Source organism: Pleurodeles waltl, chromosome 5, assembly GCF_031143425.1.
Source record: "Pleurodeles waltl isolate 20211129_DDA chromosome 5, aPleWal1.hap1.20221129, whole genome shotgun sequence".
In the NCBI taxonomy this organism is placed as follows: domain Eukaryota; kingdom Metazoa; phylum Chordata; class Amphibia; order Caudata; family Salamandridae; genus Pleurodeles; species Pleurodeles waltl.
In genome coordinates, this window is record NC_090444.1 from 615,484,521 (window position 1) to 615,508,135 (window position 23,615).

Consider the following 23,615-nt stretch of genomic DNA (forward strand, 5'->3'; position numbering starts at 1 on the left):
TCCTCATTCCGATTGCCTTTGGTGTTTGAGCTCCGACCACGACGTCTCGACTTGTGATTCATGCCAGCACATGAATCCGAAGGCCCTCAAAGAACGTGAGGCGAAGCTGTTTATGGCAAAATCGAAGGAGAAGCATCACAAGAAGTCTTCTTCTCCAAGACATTGGCGTCATCGAGACTCCCGGCGCCGTAGAGAATCTCAGCGTCATTCGAAGGAGACTCGTTCCAGGTCTTCGGATCGGCGCCGAAGGACATGGGAGATTAGTCCCACGGTTACGCCGCATCCTTCGACGCCGTTGCCCTCTCCGGCGTCTCCAACTTCACCTGGACAGGCGTCGGTGATTTAGGTATTGGAGCCTCAGGTGTTTTCTCCGGTGCAGACGTCGAGGCCGGCGTCGGGGTCGCCTCTGAGACAGGCACCTCAGTATCCGGCTTTTCCCACCCCTGGAGCCGATAGTTCCGCATTCTTGAATGCGATGTATGCCATCTTCCAACAGATGGCTCCAGGGGGTGCTCCGGCTGGGCCTTTGGCCTTTTCTTTGGGTGATCCTGCGCCTCTTCGGCCGGCACCCTTTATGCCCTTTCTCCCTTTTGGGAACGTGGGCTCGGCGCCGGTGGCCGCTCCGGTGGCTTCAGAAGGATTGGCCCCGGGGATTTCCATCCCGTCGACGTCGGGATTTCGGCCTGTGACTCCGGTGGGTCCATCTGCTTCAGCTGCTCTTTCGTCGACTTCGGCGGAGGCATTGTCAACTCCGCGTATTGAACAACGACTTCATTCGAGGAGACGTGCTCTCCGTGTATTAGAGGAGCAGGAGTACCAACGAGCCCTGGAGGAACGAGAGCTAGAGGACTCGGGTGATGGGCTGCGTGGTCTGGAGTCGGCCAGTGGGCTGGACACTTCCCCTGAGTGGGATCTTTCGTCCCCGGGAGAATATACTGAGGAGGCTGCTTCCTTTCATGCAGTGGTACGGAAGGCAGCTAGTTTTTTGGACCTGCCTTTGCCGGTGGTGGAGGCTAAACAAAACCTTTTAACAGAGGTGTTACTTCCGGCCTCAGCTGCGGCGGAGCCTCTTTTGCCATTTAATGACGCTCTGCTGGATCCGGTGTTAGAGGTGTGGAAGAGGCCGGCATCTTCCCCAGCAGTTCACAGAGCCGTGGCCAGGAGGTATCGGGCGGCTCCGACTGACCCTGGTTTTCTATCTAGGCACCCTACGCCGGAGAGCTTGGTGGTGCAGGCCTCCTGTTCATCCAAGTCAGCGCCTGGTTCTTTCCCGACGGTGCCTGGGGACAGAGATTCTAAGAAACTAGAGGCGCAGTCCAAGAAGATTTTTTCGTCCTGTAGTCTGGCGTTAAAAGCCACTAATGCAACCTGTATCCTGGGGAGGTATATTCATGCTCTGATGGATGACATTTCCTCATCGTTTACAGAACTTCCCCAGGGTCTTTTGGATCTTGCTTCAAATGCCCAGGCTGCTGCGACCCAGATTATCCAGACTGGACTGGATACCACCGACTCGGTAGCCAGAGCAATGGGCACTACTGTGGTGGCAAGGAGACAGGCCTGGCTCCGTAACTCGGGCTTTTCTGCGGATGTACAGTCCACATTGTTGGATCTCCCGTTTGATGGGGACAAACTGTTTGGGGCCAAGGCTGATTCGGCCTTGGAACGTTTTAAGGAAAGCAGGGCCACGGCTAAGTCGTTAGGGCTCCAAGCTCCTTCTGCCACGGCCTCTTCCAGATTTTTCAGGAGGTTTTGTGGATTTGGGCGTGGCTCTTCCTCCTCTTCCTTTCGGGGAAGATATCAGCAACCTGCCTCTTCCCATCCCTATAGATCTTTTAGGGGGAGAGGTAGGGTCCGCACCAGAGGAGCCTCTCAGCAGCACTCTGCCTCTTCCTCATCCTCTGGCGGGGTGCAGCAGGGGAAGCAGCCTTAGGCTTCCGCCATTTCCCACTCACTCCTCTCCTGTAGGGGGAAGATTACAGCATTTTCTCACAAAATGGAAGACTGTTACAACGGACACGTGGGTTCTCAGTATTGTGGGAAAAGGCTACACCCTTCCCTTTCGGGAGTTCCCGCCCCTCATCCCGCCCCGCCCTTCTTATTGTTCAGAAGAACACCTCCTGTTGCTAGAACAGGAGGTACAAGTCCTCCTTTCAAAGGGCGCGGTGGAGTTGGTCCCAGAGCAGGAAAGGGGTCGAGGATGTTACTCAAGGTATTTCCTGATACCCAAGAAGGATGGTCGTTTGAGACCAATTCTGGACCTGAGGATCTTGAATTGGTTCCTCAAGCAGGAAAAGTTCAAGATGCTGACCCTAGCACAGGTGCTTTTGGCGTTGAACAAGGAAGACTGGATGGTGTCTGTCGACTTGCAGGATGCTTACTTTCATATCCCGATTCTCAAGTCACACAGGAAGTATCTCCGGTTTGTGGTGGGATCGCAGCACTATCAGTTTGCGGTCCTTCCGTTTGTTCTTACTTCAGCACCTCGAGTCTTCACGAAGGTGATGTCGGTGGTTGCAGCAGAACTCAGAAGGAAGGGGATAGCAGTATTCCCTTACTTGGACGACTGGTTGATCAAAGCCAAGTCCCCGGAGCTTGTGTCGCATCATCTGCAGTCAACAACCCAGTTGTTTTTCGACCTGGGTTTTTCGGTGAACGAGCCCAAATCTCACCTAGAGCCCTCTCAGCGCCTCCTGTTCATAGGGGCAGTACTGGATACAACATTGGGTCGGGCCTTTCCTCCGCCTCAGCGGATTCAAGATATTCAGGATTTGGTTCCAATGTTTCGAAATGGAGCGGTAGTTCCAGTCCTCAAGGTCCTTCGTCTGCTCGGTCTGTTTGCCTCCTGCATTCTGTTGGTCACGCGTGCTCGCTGGCACATGAGGGCTCTTCAGTGGTGCCTCCGAAGGCAGTGGTCTCAACACAAAGGGGATCTAGAGGGTACTGTCAAGATCTCCAGAGATGCTGCTGTGGATTTGAAGTGGTGGATTGCAAGCAACAATCTTTCACAAGGAAAGCCGTTCCAGCAGTCGCCACCAGTGGCCACAGTCATAACGGATGCTTCCACTCTAGGGTGGGGAGCTCATCTGGGGGATCTGGAGATCAAAGGTCTTTGGTCTCCAGAGGAACAGATGTTTCACATCAATCTGTTAGAGTTACGGGCTGTACGTCTGGCTCTCAAGGCCTTCCTCCCTTCCCTTCGTGGTCAGTCGGTACAGGTCCTAACGGACAATACTACCACGATGTGGTACATAAACAAGCAGGGAGGAGTGGGGTCGTACCTTCTCTGCAGAGAAGCTCTTCGACTATGGTCCTGGGCAAAGGACCATCAGATTTGCTTGATAGCAAACCATCTGGCCGGAGTCTTGAACGTGCGTGCGGACAGTCTCCGTCGCCATTTCTCGGCAGACCACGAGTGGCGTCTCCATCCAGATCAAGTCCGTTTAATCTTCCAGAGGTGGGGGTTTCCTCGGATAGATCTGTTTGCCACTCGAGAGAACGCGCATTGTCCGTTATTCTGCAGCCTCCAGTATCCGATGCAGGGAGCGTTGGGGGACGCGTTTCAAATAACCTGGTGCGGCCAGTTGCTTTACGCGTTTCCTCCCATACCCTTGATTCCTCGAGTATTGAGGAAGATTCGCCAGGACCGGGCTCTAGTCATCCTAATAGCTCCGGATTGGCCAAGGAGGGTATGGTACTCCGACCTTCTCCAACTCTCAATGTGCCCTCCGCTCCGTCTCCCTTTCAGGGCAGACCTCCTCTCGCAGTCGCAGGGGCAGGTTCTACACCCCAACCTCCAGAGTCTGCACCTACATGCCTGGAGATTGAACGGGGCAACCTGAGTTCCTTCTCTCTCCCGCCTGAGGTAGTGGATGTTATTTTAGCGGCCAGGCGACACTCCACTAAATCTATCTACGCTAATAGATGGTCTAAATTTGTTGCGTGGTGTGGAGAGAGGCAGATTGATCCTTTGCATGCTCATCTATCGGACGTTTTGTCTTTTGCTCTGTCTCTAGCGCAGAAAGGTTGTGCAGTGACTACCATTAAGGGTTATTTATCGGCCTTGTCAGCCTTCATATGTCTTCCAGACCAACCATCTTTATTTAAATCCCCTATTGTTATTAGATTCTTGAAAGGTCTTCTAAATAAATATCCTCCAAAGCCATTCGTTATGCCGCAATGGGATTTGTCCTTGGTCCTGACTTTCCTTATGGGGTCCCCTTTTGAACCTATGCATTCTTGCCCCTTAAGGTATTTGGTTTTAAAAACAGTCTTCCTGATAGCAATAACATCAGCAAGGAGAGTGAGTGAGTTGCAGGCCTTATCAGTAAAGCCCCCTTCTACAACTTTTTATGGGGATAAGGTGGTGTTGAGGACCAAGGCTGCTTTCCTCCCGAAGGTTGTTTCACCCTTCCATTTGGCTCAGGCAATTACTTTGTCCACGTTCTATCCTCCGCCTCATCCTTCCAAAGAGGAAGAAAGACTGCACCGTCTGGACCCAAAGAGAGCGTTGAGCTTCTTTATTGATAGAACAAAGGATTTCAGGCTGGAGGATCAGCTGTTTATTGGATACGTGGGCAAGAGGAGAGGAAAGGCAGTCCACAAGAGAACACTATCCAGGTGGGTTGTTCTTTGCATTAAAATCTGTTACTCTTTGGCAAAGAAGGATCCTCCTGAGGGCATTAGAGCTCATTCCACCAGAGCTAAGTCGGCCACTTCGGCCTTGGCCAGAGGTTTTCCTGTGGTCGACATCTGCAAGGCCGCAACTTGGTCGTCCCTTCACACTTTTGCAAAACATTACTGTTTGGATTCTGAGGTTAGAAGGGACGGCCATTTTGCACGGTCAGTGCTGCAGGATTTCTTGGTTTGACCATTTAGGCACCCACCGCCGGGCGTGGTACTGCTTTGGGACTATTCATTAGGTGAGGAATCCACAGGTAGTTGTATCCATCAGAAGAACGAGTTACTTACCTTCGGTAACGACTTTTCTGGTGGATACATTAGCTACCTGTGGATTCCTCACGGTCCCACCCGCCTCCCCGTTGCCTTTCTGGTCTTGCCAAGTAATCCTTGAGTACGCTCCTCTTGGTCTCTGAGGGTGCAATAGATGTTGTATATATTATATTTATATATGTATATATGTATATATCTTTGTGTATATACTTGATGTGTATATATATTTTAAAAAGAGAGAGTTATATATATATATAAAAGATTTACAGTTATTCATGCAATGTTGTGTATTTTTACAATGTAATGGGATGTTGCCTTGCTCTTTCATTGCATTGCCTGATTGTTCTCATGCACGTAAAAAAAAATGATTGGTACTGACGTCCGCACGTCGTCGAGGACCTCTTATTGCCTGTATGACGTCAGACGGCGTCGCGTGGGCTAGAGTGACGTCCTCGTCGACGTGCAGAGACTAGTAAGAAGATTTCCGTCGAATGCTGGCGCCATGGGAGTATTCATTAGGTGAGGAATCCACAGGTAGCTAATGTATCCACCAGAAAAGTCGTTACCGAAGGTAAGTAACTCGTTCTTCTGGTCCGCAAGATCCTCAAACGGGATAAGCATTCCCTGACTATATAGTGCGCCTAGCGTATGCAGGTCTGTGGCCGTCCAACAGTGTAGTTGTCGTTTTGTAAAACAGTAGAGGGGTCACCATGGGACATTCCACTAGTGGTATATATGGCGCATAAGGCACCTCACTGTGTGTTCTTCTAAGGACTCTCTGCCAGTTGGCCAGGGCTGTTGTCAGTAATACTCCCCTCCTAGTGCCTTGTGCGGTAGGCAGAAGCAGCCCGTCTACTAGTCCGCCAGTACTGAGATCTCCCTCATCTACTGTCAGCTCCGTAAGCCCCACTCCACTGAGCCACCGCGTGGGCCACTGCAGCTGGCCCGCTAGAAAATAAAACTCAGTCGGGGACTCCAAGCCCCCCAGTGTCCGGAGGCAGTCATAGAGTGGCCAGCGCCACTTGCTGCCGTCCACTATCTCAAATCAATTCCCTAAGCAGCATGTTCAGCGGGCGGCAGGGTGATAGGTAAGTTAGTAAAATAATAGAGCAGTCTGGGCAGCACAACCATCTTAATAAGAGATGCGCGTGCTATAATCGCCAAGCTAAGGGAGTGTCAGAAGGCGACACTAGACTGCAGTGCCCGAATCGCTGGCCCCAAGTTGCCCTCTTTGAGGTCTTGTGTCTCATGATAAATCTGGATGTCCAGATAGCGGAAGGTATGTGGTGCCCAAGATACCTCCTCCTGGCATGAAGATGGACGACTCGTTCCACGAACTGCCGGGAAGATAGAAGTCTTTCTTTTATTAAATCGGAGACCAGAACATGATCCAAACTCATCTAGCAGTTGGAACACCTGGGGCAATGTTTCTGTACCATTGTTAAGATAGATAAGCAGGTCATCTGCGTACAAGGAGACTACATGGAAGTGTCCACGTCAACATATACCCCACTCTTGGGCCTTATCTCGGAGTCTCGCTGCCAGGGGCTCTATTCCAATGACGAATTGCAAGGGGGATAAAGGGTTCCTCTGTGTATGTCATAGATGCAGGAAATCGTTCAACCTGTCCTGACTCGTGCCGTAGGTTGTGTGTATAGCAACTTAACCCAGTCACCCCAGGCCCTGCCCAACCCCAACTGCATCATAGTGGCGTCCAGAAATTCCCAGCTCACTGTGTCGAAGGCTTTTTCAAGATCCACCAACACAATCATTGCCGTCGAGGCATGGGATGTAAGTCATCGTAGAGCAGGGAGTATAACCCGCGGAGGTTGTTGGAGGTGCTGTGGGTTGGAATGAACCCATTCTGGTCCTAATGAATGAGGGTATTCATATGGGGAAGCAGTCTTGCGCCAAGCGCTTTACTAAGGATTTTAAAAACAGTGTTAAGCATGGGCAGAAGCCTAAAGTTGGTAACTCTCCTGTCAGCATGTTTAGATTTGGGTAAGGGGATCACTATGGCCTCTCTGGTCATGGCTGGTAACAGCTTGGTCTCATAGGCTTCAGTATACATCTCCGCCAGTCTGTGAGCCAGGACCTCACAGTCCAGTTTATAGAACTCCGAGGGTAAGCCATCAGCACCAGGGGTCTTACCCACCGCTAGCGTTTTAATGGCTGCCTTAACCCCCCCCCCACCAATACCTCTCTGTCCTCATTAGTCAGGACATTCCGAAGCAGTGCAGAGAAGAAGCTCTCCCTCACGGTAAATGAGTCCTCCCGGAGGGGACCATACAAGGATTTATAGTAGACCGTGAACTCAGCACTGATCTGAATAGGTGTGTAAATAATGTCCCCCCCAGTCATTAGGCGAGTGATCAGCGTCCCCTCAGTCTCTGGGCGGATCAGCCATGCCAGTAACCTCCAAGCTTTTCCTTCCTCATCCTGCACTTTGGCCATATAAGTCTTATAGTCATGACACCTAAGGCGCTCTAGCACCGAAGAATATTTCTCCCTGAGCTCCAGTAGTTTTGCTTGTGCTTCTGGTGTGCCATCTAGGTCATTGTTACGTTTGTGTAATTCGTCCTCTAAGTGCGAAATGTCCTGTTCAAGGTCCCTTCTGATGCCCACCGTCTGTCCAAGGCAATGACCCCGCACTACCACTTTTAAGGCCTTTCATTCAGTGCCTCTACTGGACGCCGACCCAGGGTTTAGTGACAAGTATTCCGTCAACCTTTGTAGTAGTGCTGTGCGATACACGTCATCTTCTAATGCTGCTGGGTGCAAGTGCCATGTCGGGATAGGTTGGCGAGTTTCCATCGTGGTTAGATGGATCAGCAGCGAACTATGATCAGATACAGTCCGGCCCATGTATTCGGAGTGTGTAACCACCCCACTAAGGGAGGCGGAGTAGAGCATTCTATCTATTCTAGTGTGCACGCGGTAGAGGTGGGAATAGTACGAGTAATCTCTACCAAGAGGGTTCTGAAGGTGCCAGAAATCCACCCTGTCCCAGTGGGAGATCCAGGTCGACATGCCCTTGGCCACTATGATAGCTGCCGCCCCCTGAAGCGGAGCGTTTGAACGTTCTAGGTCAAGGTCCAGTACCCCATTAAAGTCTCCCCCAAGTAAGAATGGAACATTAGTAAAGCGTGCTAGCCGGGCAGACAATGTATGTAGGAACTGAAGCTGGTCCTGATTCGGGTGTAGATGCTACCCAAGACCAGCGGCCTACCATATAGTTGCCCCTCCACCAAAACATATCGGCCCTCCTTGTCTTGTGTCAATAGTAGTGGCTTCAAAGGGGATGCCCACTCTCACCCATATTGCCGCCCCCTTTGCATATGCCGAGTATGTAGGTGCAAACAATTGTCCCCGCCAACGGCATCAGAGGCAATCTATTTCCACCTGGGTGAGGTGATATTCCTGTAACATGGCAATTTGTACCCCCCTACGCTTCATATATGAATGTATCATGTGTCATTTTGCAAACAAACCCATACCCCTGACATTCGAAGACAGTATTTTAGAAAAGGGATGTGTTGCTGCCATAGCATCTAAAAGGGTTATTAGGGAACATGTACTTACCACCTTCACAGTTCCCCATCAACCATTGCAATAGCACATCACATATTTCCAAGGGACCACAGGCTAGAACAGGCAATACTAACAATCCCCAACCCCCCACCCCAAGAGCACACAAGCAACTGCTGTCCGCCCAAACCATAGTAACCAGTATATGAACAAGTGGTATCATCATCCGATTGGATTGTCCGACAGTTAATCTGCAGACAGTCCCAAGAGCACAAGAGTGATCTGTTCGTGCTGTAGGCTGCCCGCATCTTAGCCGTATGAGAGCAGCAGGGCTAAGAGTATGTAGGCCCCATGCATTCAGACAATGTCATCTGAGGCGTCACATGGGGGAGCTCCTCCACCACACTAGCCATTGATTCTACATCTGTGGAGTTTCCCCTGTCCAAAGTCTCTGGCTCTGATCTCTGGCTGTCATCTGAACTTCTTGTCTCCGTCAGGGAGGCTACCGCCTGGAGCGCCGCTCTCTTCCCTTGGTGCCCCTGTTGGTTTGTGGGTTTTGTCACCTGGTGGCCACCCACAGAGTCTCTGGTGTGTATTCTCTTGCCATGATGTCGAGGATGTTTGCGTTCCACCTGTTTGGGGCCTATAGTGCTTGCACGGTAGGACTCGAGCCATGTCCATGCTTCATCAGGTTCCTGAAAAAAGTGTGTAGTGCCATGTAATATAATCTTCAACTTGGACGGGAACAACAAAGAATGTCGGAGTCCCTCCTCCTGCAATGCTCGCTTCACCCCTAGGAAGGTGGCTCGCCGAGATTGGATCGCCATTGTAAAGTCTGGAAATAAGGTGGCACGGCCATCTGCCACCTGGAAGGGGCCCATCTCGCGGGCCGCCTGCAACAGCAGGTCACGGTCTCGATAGCACAACAGTTTTGCCACTATTGGTCGGGGTGGTCTTCCCAGCTCTTGTCTGCGAGTCGGGACTCTGTGTGCTCTCTCCAGTGCAAAGAACGGCGTAAGGGGATGCTCGCCCATAATGGTGCGCAGCCAGATCTCTAGGTAGGCCACCGCATCAGTGCCCTCAGGCATCCCAACAATTCATATATTATTGCGCCGACTGCGGCCCTCCGCGCAACGTTACAATACCTGAACCTGCTCAGAAAGTGGGTGACCTGGACCCGTAGGGCCTGGTGCGCAGGTTGTAGCTCCTCCAGGGTTGTTTCAGTAGCTTTCACCCTGTCAACCAGTTTGTGGTGGTCTGTTCGTAAGTGACTGAGTTCGGCAGAGAACTTTCCTATTTCCTGGCTCAGAGTTACCTTAGTATCCTCAATTCCCCCAAGGATCTTGTTCAGGGTGTCCTGTATTGTGGTGGGTGCTGCTCTCTCTCCAACCTCACCGTTAGCCAACTGTCGGGTGGGGGGGCTCAGCTCCGCTTGGGGCGCCCCTTGTGATTTGGGCCTACGTTTTTCCATAGTTAGTAAGGCTCTGGAAGCAGCTGGGACTCACCTCCGTCCAGTGTCCAGTAATGTGGATGGACCTCGCAGGGCCCCAGCGGCTATCCGCCTTGCTGACCTTTCCACACGGCAAGGGAGTTTCCCATGTCAGTCTCCTACAAGGGGGTCAGTCCTGCACCACCATAACCTCTCCTATGCAGGTATCCCCCATCTCTATCCATGTGGATTCACTCTCCATGCGGGAGGGACATGGGGGCTATCTCAGTGTCGGGCCCCTTGTCAGACACCAGACACCCCTAGGCCGGCCCCTCCATCACCTGTAGGGAAGGGCGAGGTCAAGAAGCACCTTCCATCAGGCAAACTTTTTTGTGGGGGCCCCTTTTCTAATTCCTCCCGTATAGGAGACCATGTATGTCAGGGGTCCCCAACTGTCTTGCTGCCTCCTCACCTCAGGTCCCCCACGCGACTCACGACCAGTCTGGGGGGGGGGGGGGGGGAGGGGTTCTTTTTCTGATTCAGCATCAACTGTGCCACCTCACATGGATCCGGGCCGGGCCGCACCTACAGCACCCCTCCAGTTGCGCTCGGGGTGCCACAGCGCACCCCTCAGCGGCACCTCATCAGCCAGCTGGCTGTTGAATGTCCAGGCCCCCGCCCGCACCTCAATTTTTCCTTCACCGCTGGTTTTCCAGTAGGTCAGCGGCCCGCGCGGCAGTCAGCGCCGGGCCGCGTCGATCCAGTCAGCGGAGATGTCTGCATGGCTAGCGGTGCGAGCGGCGGCACCCGGCGCCCCTCAGGTGGCCGGGCCGCAGCGCCTTACCGGCCGCACGCGGGGGCACCCCAACTCTCCTTTCCCCCCACTCCGGCTATCACTTAGGCGCCGAGCGTGTTGGTGCACACTCACACCACAGGTTTCCTTTCATTGCCAGCCGCTCTCCAAATCCCCGCGGCAGGCGGCATCAGGCCCCACCACTCCAGCCGGCGTGTCTGCTCGGCCCGCACAGCTAGCAGCGCCACCCGATGCCTCCAGGGACTCCTTCTCCCGGTTCTCTCCTGGCCAGTGGGCCCCCTCCAATAGCCTGATATTATCAGGATTTTAAGCGGGCTGGCTCGGAGCTTTGGCACTAAGCAGCCGCCATCTTAGCTAGGCAAGCTCCACCCCCTAAGCACTCCATTAGAGTTTACGTGTTTTCCATCTGTCTACTTCGAGTGCCTTCCTCACCCATGTGCTTCTCTGCCTGATCCACACTGGTGTTGCTCCCCCACGTGTGTGTGCTTCTCCCCCATCCACGTTTCTCTCTTCTGCCTGTCTGTTTCTACTTTGGCCCAGGTTTTCTTGCTCGTATTGCTTCTCGCCCCAGCCACTGTGTTGTTTCTCCTGATTGGCCAAACCCTTACATTCTGCTCTTTGTTTTTTTTTTTTTAATTAAACAGTTTTGCTGCTTTTTTTAAAAAGGACTTTCGAGCTATTTTTTAAATTACAGAACTGTCTTTGATTGGTAAATGAAAAGAAAAAAATATCTGTATAGTTTTTAGGCACACCCAGGAGTGTTGAATGCACATGGTTGCCTAAAAAAATGCCAGGCCAGCCGTGTTACACTTTTATTTCCTTCTTTCTTTCTTTCTTTCTTTCTTTTTTTAAAGCCACTCTGCACAACTGCCTCAGTGCTGCATAGCATGGCTAAGAAACACTGGCACAGCCATTTTTTCTCTTAAGCGACACCTATTGCCTTTGCCAATGTTTGTTAGAATTGACTCCAATTAATATTTTGTGTTTCCAGACGGAGACTTTGTGATTATGTCAATACATATTTTGGGTCTGCCTAAAATGTTTGATCGGTCTCTTTAGGCAGAGATCATATGGTCAGGTTTATGTTATAAATTTACTTTAATAATTGTAGTTATAAAAGTGTTTCATGTGGGTTCAATTTGCAGTTCCTCCCGACATTTTGTAAATATTTGCAATTTTGTGCGTAGTATGTAGTGGTGTGTTTACTACAATCTTTGCTTTTTAAAGAAGCTGTAACTGAACATTGATGTATTTTTTATTTTGAGGGTTGCTGAGTTTTGGTTTTCAAACCCACATCACCTCCCTAAATCATCCTTGGATTGCTTTGCCTCATTACTGAGATTCAAGTGCCAAATGGAGTATTTAGACGCCAGATTTAGGGATCAGGGTACTGAGGCTCCAAGATACCCAAGGAGAACGATCCCTCATTGACAGAATTCGGTCCCACCGGCTACTGGCTGCCCTGGGACATCCTGTACAATATTTCTTCAATACAGTAGGAATATGTTTTGCATTATCTGATCTCTCTGATACATACAATAGGAATGTTTTTTTTTCCTTGTGAGATTCATGCCAAGTACCATAGGAAGGAGTTTTATATTGTTAACTGACAAGTACTGTAAGAAGGGATTTTACGTTCTGAACTCTGAGAAATGCAATATAAAGGGTATTGTCCACTTTGTCAGAGGACATTGTAAAGGATCCTACAATGTGAACTGACGGCTCCAGCTTTCTCCTTGTGATTGCGATTCAGGCTTAATGGGCAAATGAAACACCAGTGTTGCACTTCCTGGCTCCCACCAGATATATATGTACCCGTAAGCCTCCTATAGAGATGCGAAACAATTAGTCAGTGCCTCACATAATCTTTTTATTTGCTTCTGCATCAGCACCTATCCAGTGTTAATGTGGCATTTGAAGGCAATGTAAGATAAGTGGGCGTACAAATTTTAAAGCAATTGGGTTAGTGATATTTTAAATTTTGTTGCAAACCTGCTGTTTGAAAATGTAATTTCGAGTAGTAGCCACCTTTGCGATGTTATATTTTCTCTATTTGTTCCTTTGCCTAGGAAAGCATCACGTTCTTAGCATTGCACTTTGTGCTTTCCTCAAGGCTGCAGACAGATAGGGTTGCTGGCAAAAGTGGTACGCTGTGTCTCCGACATTCATAGAAACATACATATCCTTATGTGTGAACCTTTTCCTATAACATCAGTTGTTTTATTATAAAAACCCTTCTCTGTCCCATACATGTTAGAGGGAGATTCCAGCCAGATGACCATGACTGCATGCTGAGTGCTGATCGTGTTCGATACATTTGCTTGCTTAGACTGCCGGATCCCTGGCCTACATGGGACAGTGTCTTTTTAGACAACAGGCTTCCTCGGTCAGGTATAGGGTATGAGGTTTTCCCAGGGGGTGAACCTGAAGGACGGATTAGGGCTTACAATGCTGTGCTCAAACATAGCTTGGGTAGGAAAGATATATATATATATATCACTCCTAGTGACAGTATGGTGAGACTATTTTGTGTTTCACTCTCCTAGTCACAATTTTACTTCTATTGTGTTTTATCATCCTAGATATTGCAAAACACACCATTTTATCTAAGATGCAGTTATTTCAATAAACCTTATTGAAAATAAACCTTATTGAACTATACTTTGCTTCTGAACTGCTACTGAATTGGTGGCGGGTTAATCCTTAAGAATGCACCTGTCTTAGACTACCATAAATATTAAAACTCTGTGAACTATATTGTCGCCCAATATCTATGGCTGTACCTTTGCACAAATCACATCACCTGCCACCAAAGGGGCAATCCTGAAAGGATTACATGCAAAAAGATATGGCTAGTGCACCACTGCGCAAAGTCAGTAAAGTCCAGTAACACAACGTTGTCTTTTAAACATCTTCATTTTTATTATTGCTTTTTCTTGAACAAATGAGCAATCAGCCAGCGCGTTTCGTCCTACACAAAAGGACTTCTTCAGGGCTGAAATGTAACACAATGAAAATGGACAGATGAGACACAGTAAATACAAAAATAGTTAAACAACAAAAAAATGTACAAGAACATACAAAAAATCACCTCTAATGCACCTACTTATGATCATAAAGAACTCATAATCATAAGAGACAAGGGACACATACTACCAGGAATGTTATTCACACATATAATCGATAAAGACATATATATTGATATACCACATGACACATATTGCTAATATTTACAAAGACAAAATACAAAAAACAAAATACAAACCAGTTTTTTTTTTTTAAAGGATATAGCCTACATAGTTCTAAAGATTTTTATAATATTGCCATCATTCTGTAATTTTTAACAATCTATTTATTGGAAAGAAAAAATATTTTTTTTATATATGAAGAAATAAATATGATATCAAACATGTCATACCTTATATTTGCATAGTCTTTAAATTGATTGTCTTTCCATATTATTGGAATTAAATGTCCAACCTATTATTACTAAAAAGAATGACAACACTATGTAATATCCCAAGGATTGAAAAACGAGTAACAACCAAAGTTATAGACTACCCACACATAAATTTAATATTTTCAAAATTTTCAAAAGATGGAGAATTTAAAAAGAAGTCAACAAACTCCATAAACAAATAGCGCTACACAAATGGCCAAAAATGCCACAAAGTAAGACCACCAAAAGAACCCATGATATAATTTCAAAAAGACACGAGAAATTGCGCTCCAAAGAAAACCAAAGCCAACCAAAGCTTATATGAATAATATAGCTATTTCTATTTTACAAAAAACCACAACTCATAAACCATAATCACACAAACCTACAAGTGCCTAGACAAAAACATATATTTATAAATTCTAACACCACACATATACTAATATGCTATTAATTTGTGTTATCACTACAAAACAATCCCAATGGGAGAGGAAATTAATAAACATAATACAAAACAGCGTTCCACAGGATGACATTTATAAAGATAAGGCATTTGCGATATATTTAAATTTAAATGCTTAGACATCGATAATACTGCCTGAAAGGTCTGTGAAGCACTTGAAATTGCAATCAATTAGTAGCCGCTTACCTCTTAAAGTAATGGATCAGCCATGTCAGCCAAGTGCAGCAGAACTTGACAGAAACCCCAAGAAAGAGCTGAACTAAAATTAGAAAAGTTAGGTTTTAGGTTGTTTTTGAAGTATTGACCCTCCCTGACTTCGGCGTAGATGAGAAGGAAGAGCATTTCACAGCCTGGCGGTATGCTTGTGAAAGACCAACTACCCCTTCTCACTCTTCTAAATGCACAACAGTCACATTTGCTCCATTGGATCTAAGCGCTCCATTAGGAATATATTGCTTAATGAAATGTCAGAGGTACTGCAAGATTGAAAAGGCTTGAAAGGTGACAAAGTATAGTAAATGGAATTCTCTTCTCAACAGAGAGCCAGTGCTGGACTGCAAGCTGGGCGGCAGCAGTTTGGGGCTTAGCCAGAGGGAGAGGCAGCCATGTTGCTACATTTTGAATTACCAGTAGGCGCTTAATGAATGTCTGGAAGATGACCAGAAATAAAACCTTCCATAGTCTAGGCAGAGCATGATGGTTGCTTGGACTACTGTTTCCCGAGTGGTAATGGTCAAAGAAACTTTGAGGCATCTCAGCAGGCCGAAACAACAACCTGCTAGTTTGTTGATCTGGGGCTTCCATGGTCAGATCTGCTTGCACCCACACTCCAAGATGTGTTACCATTGGCTTGGCCTGAGCAAAAAGGGCATAATCTTCTGCCCACCAGTTGAGGGTCCAAAGATGGGGTTGGTTTCCTACTACGAGGACTTCAGACTTCCGTCCATTGACCTATAGGTAGTTCTGTCCCATCCAGTTGAATTCTGCCAACAGGCCAGGCAGCTTCTCCACTAGTCGTAGGGGTTGCCTTGGGCTTGTGAAAGAGGGAGAACCAGATCAGTGTTATGAGCATACCAGAGCAACATGAGGCCAAAGGATTCAACTAGTTCTGATATTGGGCATATGTAAATATTTAAAAAAGAGATGAGCCCTGAGGCTCTTCACAGTTCATATATAAGGACTCTAACAGGTAAGGGTCGTCCTGAACTTGGGGAAAAAAAAGTTTCTAAAAAGTAAGCAGATCATGTAAAAACCATGTTCCTTATCTCACAGCTGTGAAGGTAACTAGCAGTAGCAAATGGCAATAGCAAGATGACTGTAGCCGCACCACCCAGATCTAGGGTCACTTAAGCTCTTCCGAGACTTTCAGCAAGGCAGTCTTGGTGCTGTGAAGACATCGAAAATCAGAGTGGGAGGCATGTAGGATTTTTTAATTTTTTTTTAAATAAATCTTTTTATTAAAACGATGCTCAGTGTACATTGCATAATTTAAATAGTACAGGATATATTTATTACAGCCAAGTAACCTAGTGACCATAACCAGTCCAACAGTGTGAAATGTCAGAGACACATAAAGCTCTTCAAATTGCAGATTGCAGATTGATCATTGTAAGAGCCCGTCAACCTCCTCCTCTCCCCCCTCCCCACCCCCGGGGCACCCACCGCACTCCCTTAGTTAGCATTTTGAGTCTCTGTATGTTGACCACTGTAACCATATTTTCTCATATTTCTTCGGGCAATCCCGGCTCTGGTAGACAACCCACTCTGCCTGCTTGCACCAGTCCAGATCTCTCTTCCAATTGGGGATCCCTGGTGACCCATTCGCACCCCACAGCCTTGCAATATTGAACTTTGCCACCCCACATTGCCAAATTCTCAGATGTTTGGGCCATGTTTTCTCCCATGTAATGTGTAGTAGCAGCCACCTGGGCTCCAGCGGTATCTGAAGGCCTGTGTGCCATAATTTGTGTTATCTCCCTCCAGAACTTCTGCACCTTTGGAAATTCCCATAGGATATGAAAAAAGGATCCCACCATGTCACATCCCCTAGCACAACGGTCAGATACACACTTCCCTAGTCTGTGCAGCAGTATCCTAGAGTAATATGCCCTGTGTAGGATTCTAAGCTGTATTAACCTGAAATGGGCCCTTATGACGATCTCCCTAGGGCTCTGTATCGCCTCTCCCATCATCATCCTCGATCAGCCCAGTGTTACCCTCCCAGGCAACCCGGAGGTTCTGCATGGGGTCAGGAGAGTTGTTGAGTATCTTCTTCTAGATCAGAGAAATGGCCTTAGTTGCCATAGATTCCGAGGTTCCCTCTGGGATATGGCATCTCAATGTCTCAGTTGCAAGTACTGGAAACTTCCAGATTTGCCCATGCCATACTTTTTTGTCAATTCTACAATAGGTAGGAGCAACCCCCCCTCTAGATGTCTCTTAAATAGTGTGTACCAATGAACCCCCATTTCTTAAATCCTTGTAGTTTCCCAATGTCACACAGCAGTCTACAGCTCCAGATAGGGGTCCAGCAAATTAGCCTGTTCACCCAACCAAGAAATGTACTTGCCTCCCTCCACGCTCATAAAACTGATTGAGTATGCAGCAGTAGTCGGCCCTCTTGCCCATCACCATAGAGGAGTGACAGACAGGTCTCCCGTTGCCTCCCTGTCTACTTGAAATGCCGGGTCATCCCAGGCTGCGATGACCCAGTCATTTAATGTACATAATTGTGCTGCCCAATAATATAGGCGTATATCAGGCACCGCCAGCCTACTTTCAAATACTCCACTTTGGAGCTTGGATAAAGAAATATGGGAAGTACCCCCATCCCACAAGAGTCGGCGCAGTTCACAGTTAATTTCCCTGAAGAGTTTGTGTGGCACCCAATACATGTAGGAAATTATATACTTCACTGAAGCTAGAAAGTTGCTGATTTTATTACATTTTTCCAGCACCTTCATAGAGAATGACAAGAGGGAGATTGGACAGTAGTTCTCACCTTTAGAGGCATATAATGTGGCTTTTTTTAAGCAGAGTTTCACTGTCACATGTTTCCCAGGCAGAGGGCACGTTAAATGTAGAAATGGGCAGATTTAGAAGCTCAAGGATAACTGGAAAAGTGACCTCTGAGGCTGCTTTGAGAATATGAGGCTGAGCAGAATCTAGTGGGAAGTCTGATTTAATAGAGTTGGCTGCTTTAGCAAGATCAGCCAAGGTGAACAGATGGAAATTGCCCAACACCTTCCCTGCAGTCTCATTTGCAAGAATAAAAGCCAAAGTGCTCTAGCTATTGTTCGAAAATGTCCTGTGAGGGAAGGAGGAATACATCTTGCTGACTTTATTAAAAAATCAAGCACAAATTCATTGCATCTCGTTGGTTAGGAGGTAGTATGGGGGCTTTAGAGTTAGAGACCGTTAATGTCTTCACACTGGCGAAGAACCTCCTTAGGGGCATTAGAGACAATTTTTATTTTCTGAGCAGTGAATTACACCCTTGTCATCTTGATGGCCCTGTGACACATCTGTATTGCTTCTCTGTTAATATTCTTTTTTACAGCATCATAGGATTTACCCCAAAACGTGCCATAATTTTACATTATTTTCAATTTCAAAAGGCTGGGATCAAACCATGGTGCCCAGTGCTTAGATTTCCTCAGGACAGTCCCTGAAACCCATCTCTTCATGTCCGAATCCGCCTTCTCCACAGATCTAGCTGGACAAGGTTTAGAAACTGCCAAAAGGCAGCTGAAAATCAAGGCTTTAAGATTCATTATTTGGTCATACGGAGCGGATTATGAGGATTAGCCTAGAAAGTTTGAATGGTGATGCACATAGAGACTACAAAACAGTCAGTTCAATCTAGGGAAAACTGTTGGCTAACTCTGAGAGGTTATATTGCAGGGAAAGTTATGTGATATTGGGAGGAACCATACCTTTCTCTGCTTGGTCTGCTCTGAGCTTTTTTCCTCCCTATAATGCATTATTAGGAGCTTCCTTTGTGAATACAAAGTCTTTCAACTGCTTCATCCTAATTGTTTTCTTTACCAACCAAAATGTATCCTCAAACACGAAGTGAAGTCAGTGTAAGGCGTACTTAAAAGCTTGAGTAGTGTACTAATTTCAAACCACCCTCTTACGAGAGCACGAGATTATCTTTAGGCAAGACTTCCTCCGTCTCCTTACTCCCTCCCATTCCCCCCCTCCCCACCTCCCCCCTTCCGGGTCAAAACAAATCTTCATTAGGCTACACACAGTAAATGTAGTATGAACATTGTACAGTTTCTGCGTGGCACAAAAAATTGTTCCTGTTCCATTTATCTTGCTCATTTAGCATAAATGTACAACAATAGGCAGAATCCCTGCTCATAAAAGGAGCTGTAAATTCTTCCTGAGCCATCATCTGGATCATTTTGCCCCATGTGATTCAGTTTTTCTGGTTGTAAATGACAGCACTTCAGTACTTCTCTGGCTAGATTTGTGCTATTTCAATGCCTAGAAGTGAGAAACCCAAATGCCTTCATGTAGTAGTGATTGCAAGTGTCTACACCCCAACTTTACACGTTAGACAATTCAGCTCGAATTCATTCAACACAGACTAGATAGTTGTGCCATTTGGTTATCTAGCATCATGCTATCAACAGGGCTTCTCACCATCAGGCTACATATTACCATCTAGCAACACATCGAACAGAAACAACTAACATCAAGCATGGCCCAGATTTGCCCTGCAGTCACTTGTCTCTCACAGTCCCCGTCAGTACTTGGTACCAAGAAGCACAACACACACAACTCCATCCACTGTGTAGTAGCCACTTCTTTTGACCTAAAACACATGTATGTTACTACCAAACCCCTCAGACTTTCACTGTTATACCCAAATCTTAGTGTTACCTCATTTAGTAAGAATATGATGAGTTCATCATCCATTGACTCTGACTCCAGTCTATGATGGTAGCCTCAGTGCAGTGCAGGACATCACTACCCTGCCCAAAGTGTGAAGGTGCACTCCGCGATTGCAGATAACATGGCACAACATAAAATGAAGTGGCACTGCTAATTTGTTTACGTACTTTTATTTAAACTGAATAGAATAGGAATAGAGGTCAGCCGATAAAAGATAGTCATTTGTTTTTAACACACGTCTGCAGCCTTTAATTTACACCTATGTCTAAGGCTTAATAGGCTAGCGAACAGTGGCATTTCATAGCGTTGCAAGTTGTAATAACAAGTCCCATTCATTTGGTAATTTTATTACCTTTTTGTACATATTAAACAGCTAGATTGTAGTTATGGCCGTTATACAAGTAAGAATTCTGCTTTCTTGTGTTTGCTGACCCTTATTATTATTCTGTGATATTGACCTGGTGAACATTTGTGTTAGACCTGACAGCCCTATGGTGGTCTTCCCCCAACTTTTTGCCTGCCTCCCTCCATTTTTCTGATATCATTTTGGCTGGTTTTAGGACTCTGCCCATTTTACCACTGCTGACCAGTGCTAAAATGCTTGTGCTTTGTCCCCTAAACATGGTGACATTGGCTCATACCCAATTGGCATATGCAGTTTACCTATATGTTCTTAATAAAGTGCAATAGAAGTGCTCGGGCCTGTAAATTAAATGCTGCTAGTGGACTTCCAGCACTTACTGTGCCACCCACATAAGTAGGCTCTTAACCATGTCTCAGGTCTGCCTTTGCAAGACCTATGTGTGCAGTTTCAGTGGCACTTTGACTTGGCATTTAAAACTACTTTCCAAGCCTTAAATTCCTCTTCTCTTACATATGTCACTCTTAAAGTAGGCCTTAGGTAACCCATAAGACAGGGTGCTATGTAAGTAAAAGGCAGGACGTATATATTTATAAGGTCTACATGTCCTGGTAGTGAAACTCCCCCCGAAGTCGTTTTTCACTACTGTGAATGTCTGCTCTTCTCCTAGGCCATCGTTAGAAATTCATTTACTTGTTTTTTAAGTGGTAATTTATCTGAGAGGAATAGACTTGTCACGTTTGGTATGGTTGGGATGGTAGTGAGAAATCCTACTTACTGGTGAAGTTGGATTCTACATTACTATTTGAGAAATTACACTTTTAGAAATTAAGCATTTCTCTGCACTTACTGCTCTCTTCGCCTTATAGCCTGTCTCTAGTCCACATCTGGTCTGTGCTGGTTGACACCTTCTCTGGTGCATTCCACCCAGACAGCTATAAACACATGACACTTGGCTGCATCTGCATTCATCTGCATACAGATGGGTCTTCTTGTTCAGGAAGGGTGGAAGGGCTCTTACTTACACTTCAGAGACCAGTGGCCTGCTGCCACACAAAGGACTGGTAATCCCCCACAGGGCTCCTGGCAGACAGGGCTGGGTTGAAAGTGGAACTTTGTGCACTCCAAAGTTTTCTTCACTTAAAAGGCACTTTTAGGCATATATATACACTGGGTCTATGACTCTACCAAAGTAGACACTTCTGGACCTACACCTGGACTCTGTCCTAGGGACTGCCTGGCTGCCCAAAGGACTCATGGACTGCTTTGCTGGAAGGACTACTGGCCTGCTTGTAGCCCTGCTGCCTGCTGGCCCCTGACTCTGCTGGAAGGACTCTGCCTTCCTCCACAAGTGCTCTCCAAGGGCTTGAATTGAGCTTTCCTCCTGTCTTGAAGTCTCAGGGCTACCAAAGACTTCACAAAGGAAAAGAAAACCCAGCGTGTCCAAAAATTGACCCATCGCCTTAAAAAAATCAATGAAGTGCCTGCCTCGTTGCTGAAAAATTGCCCCATCGCCTGACAGACTGACCCAATACCTGCTCCCTCCTTCCAGCACATTTTGGAATTTCCACGCATTGTCAATGGGTGTCAAAATATCACCTCAGCATAGTGAGGAACCAAGGCTGTGCTCCTGGAGAGCAATGCACCCTCTTGCAATGTGGAAATAATCAACACACCACCTTTGTCACGTCGGAAAAACCGAAGCATCGCTCTATTTTTCGATGCATCCCCTCCTTTCCGACACCTGTGTTGTTATTTCTGATGCATCCCAAGTACAGTGTGTTAAAAGGATACAACGGTTGATTCTTGTGGTGTAAGGCTCATGTAAACCTTTAAAAATTGATATCTTGACTTATGCATATTGGATGCTTGTCGTTTTGGCCTTATTTTATTCAGATAAATATTATCTGTTCTCCTAACCTGGTATGGAGTACTTTTTATGGTGTTTTCACTGTCTTACGGTATGAGTTACTGCACACATACTTTACACATTGCCTTTTAAGTTAGGTCTGCCTGGTCTGTGCCAAGCTACCGAAGGGTGAGCACAGGATAATTTAAGTTGTGTTGTGACTTACCCGGAGTAGGACTGTGGTCTCTACTTGGATAGGGTGCATTCCCCTGCAAATTAGAGACTCAGTTTCTTACAATGTGTAATATTCCAGACAATTAATGTGCTTTAACTCTGCAAACACCTTACACATCATACGGGCATGCAGTCATTTTGCTTTGGCATCTTGGAAGAGGAATGTAGATTATATCCATAAATGTGCTTTTCAATTGTTGGTTGATCACTTGCCCCACTGTACTGCTCAAGGTTAGCTACAGCTAAAAATATCCAAACGCATTTTTCTCTCACTCTGCAGAATGACGTCGATTTGCTAAGGACTGAGAAGCTAAGCAGAAAATGAGCTTAACATCCTGGTTTTTGGTGAGCAGTGGAGGCACGCGCCACCGGCTGCCCCGAGAGATGATTTTCGTTGGGAGAGATGACTGTGAACTGATGTTGCAGGTAATTGCATCAGCCCTCCATGTGTTGTGGAATAGATTTAACACACTGTTACATTATCTCCGTGAAGGTCTTTCTGCTGCTGTCTCGTCATGCCGAAGAATTTATTTTGTACAACTACGTAATTATGTGCTGTAATGTACAACTACCCTACTCATACGTGGCTGCAAGGGGTGCCAACTATAGCTGTCAAACGATTCATTTTTTCAGTGAGTAATAGTAATGAGAGAAATGAAAGGATGTTTTAGACACACTGACGCAGACGACCACACATTACAATTCTCTCTTAATGATGTTAGAATAATACACCATTGAGCCGCAGTCTGTGGAAAAATAGGAGCTGGACGAAACAGACATTTTATTGGTACCATCTTAGCATTGAATCCTTTGTTTCTTATATGGATTGTAGCCAGAGACACTTTTCATTCTGGTTCTAAACGTTTTAGTGAGTGCCCCTTGTATTCGCTTGTGGAGAAGCCGAGACACACTAGAAACCCACTTTCACTACCCTTTTGTTCTGTCACGACCCCCATTATCTTATCTGCCCCCAGCAGCGTGTTGTAGTGACTCTGAGTTATTTAATAAGTGCCACATAACCACTAGCATGAAAGGGTCATGAAACTGTACTCAATGACGCCTGCTCAACAGAACATGCTGGATCTCAATCAAGCAACACAGTTTCTCAGTCACATGACCAACTAGTCACATTGAAATGAGTTAGGCAGAAAGTGTACAAAACCCAATTTCCCCTACATGAGCCCTCTACCCCCACACCCAATCACAGCAGTCTGCACTTAATCTCCTAACACCACCAAGAGGCCAAGAATTTGGCACATTTCGCAGTGCTTAGATGGGGGCATGCTCCACATTGCTTCTGTGTACTACTACAAAACGTTTATTGAAACCAGTCATTCAGAACTGATGACTTTCGAGAAAATTAATTTTTTGTTTTGCTTCTACGTTATGGTCCATCTTTCTTCAAACCTATGCAGAAAGCAATTTTAGGCAGTGTTTTAGAAATTAATAATTCACTTTAAGGGTAGAAGACGGACTGTGTTAGGGAACTACTTCAGATCTTAAGGGAGTAACGGTCGGCAAACCCCTTATTGAGTTTTCGAATCCTGAGCGGGAGACTATTCCTACAAAAAATGTTCCAGATTATTTGTGGTTAAAATATCACTAACTTTATCGCGTCACACCACACCATCAATTAATGT

The 23,615-nt window shown here is 46.6% G+C and overlaps 1 protein-coding gene across 7 annotated transcripts in view; it reads left to right on the forward strand.

The window, feature by feature from the left end:
- CEP170 (centrosomal protein 170) overlaps nt 1-23,615 on the forward strand; it is a 556,616-nt gene that overhangs the window by 99,012 nt on the left and 433,989 nt on the right. For all 7 annotated transcript variants that reach the window (XM_069234469.1, XM_069234471.1, XM_069234466.1 and 4 more), the window contains exon 2: nt 22,256-22,401. In XM_069234469.1, the coding sequence (XP_069090570.1) occupies nt 22,297-22,401 (105 nt within the window). In that variant the 5' untranslated portion in view covers nt 22,256-22,296. The remainder of the gene's footprint in view (nt 1-22,255; nt 22,402-23,615) is intronic.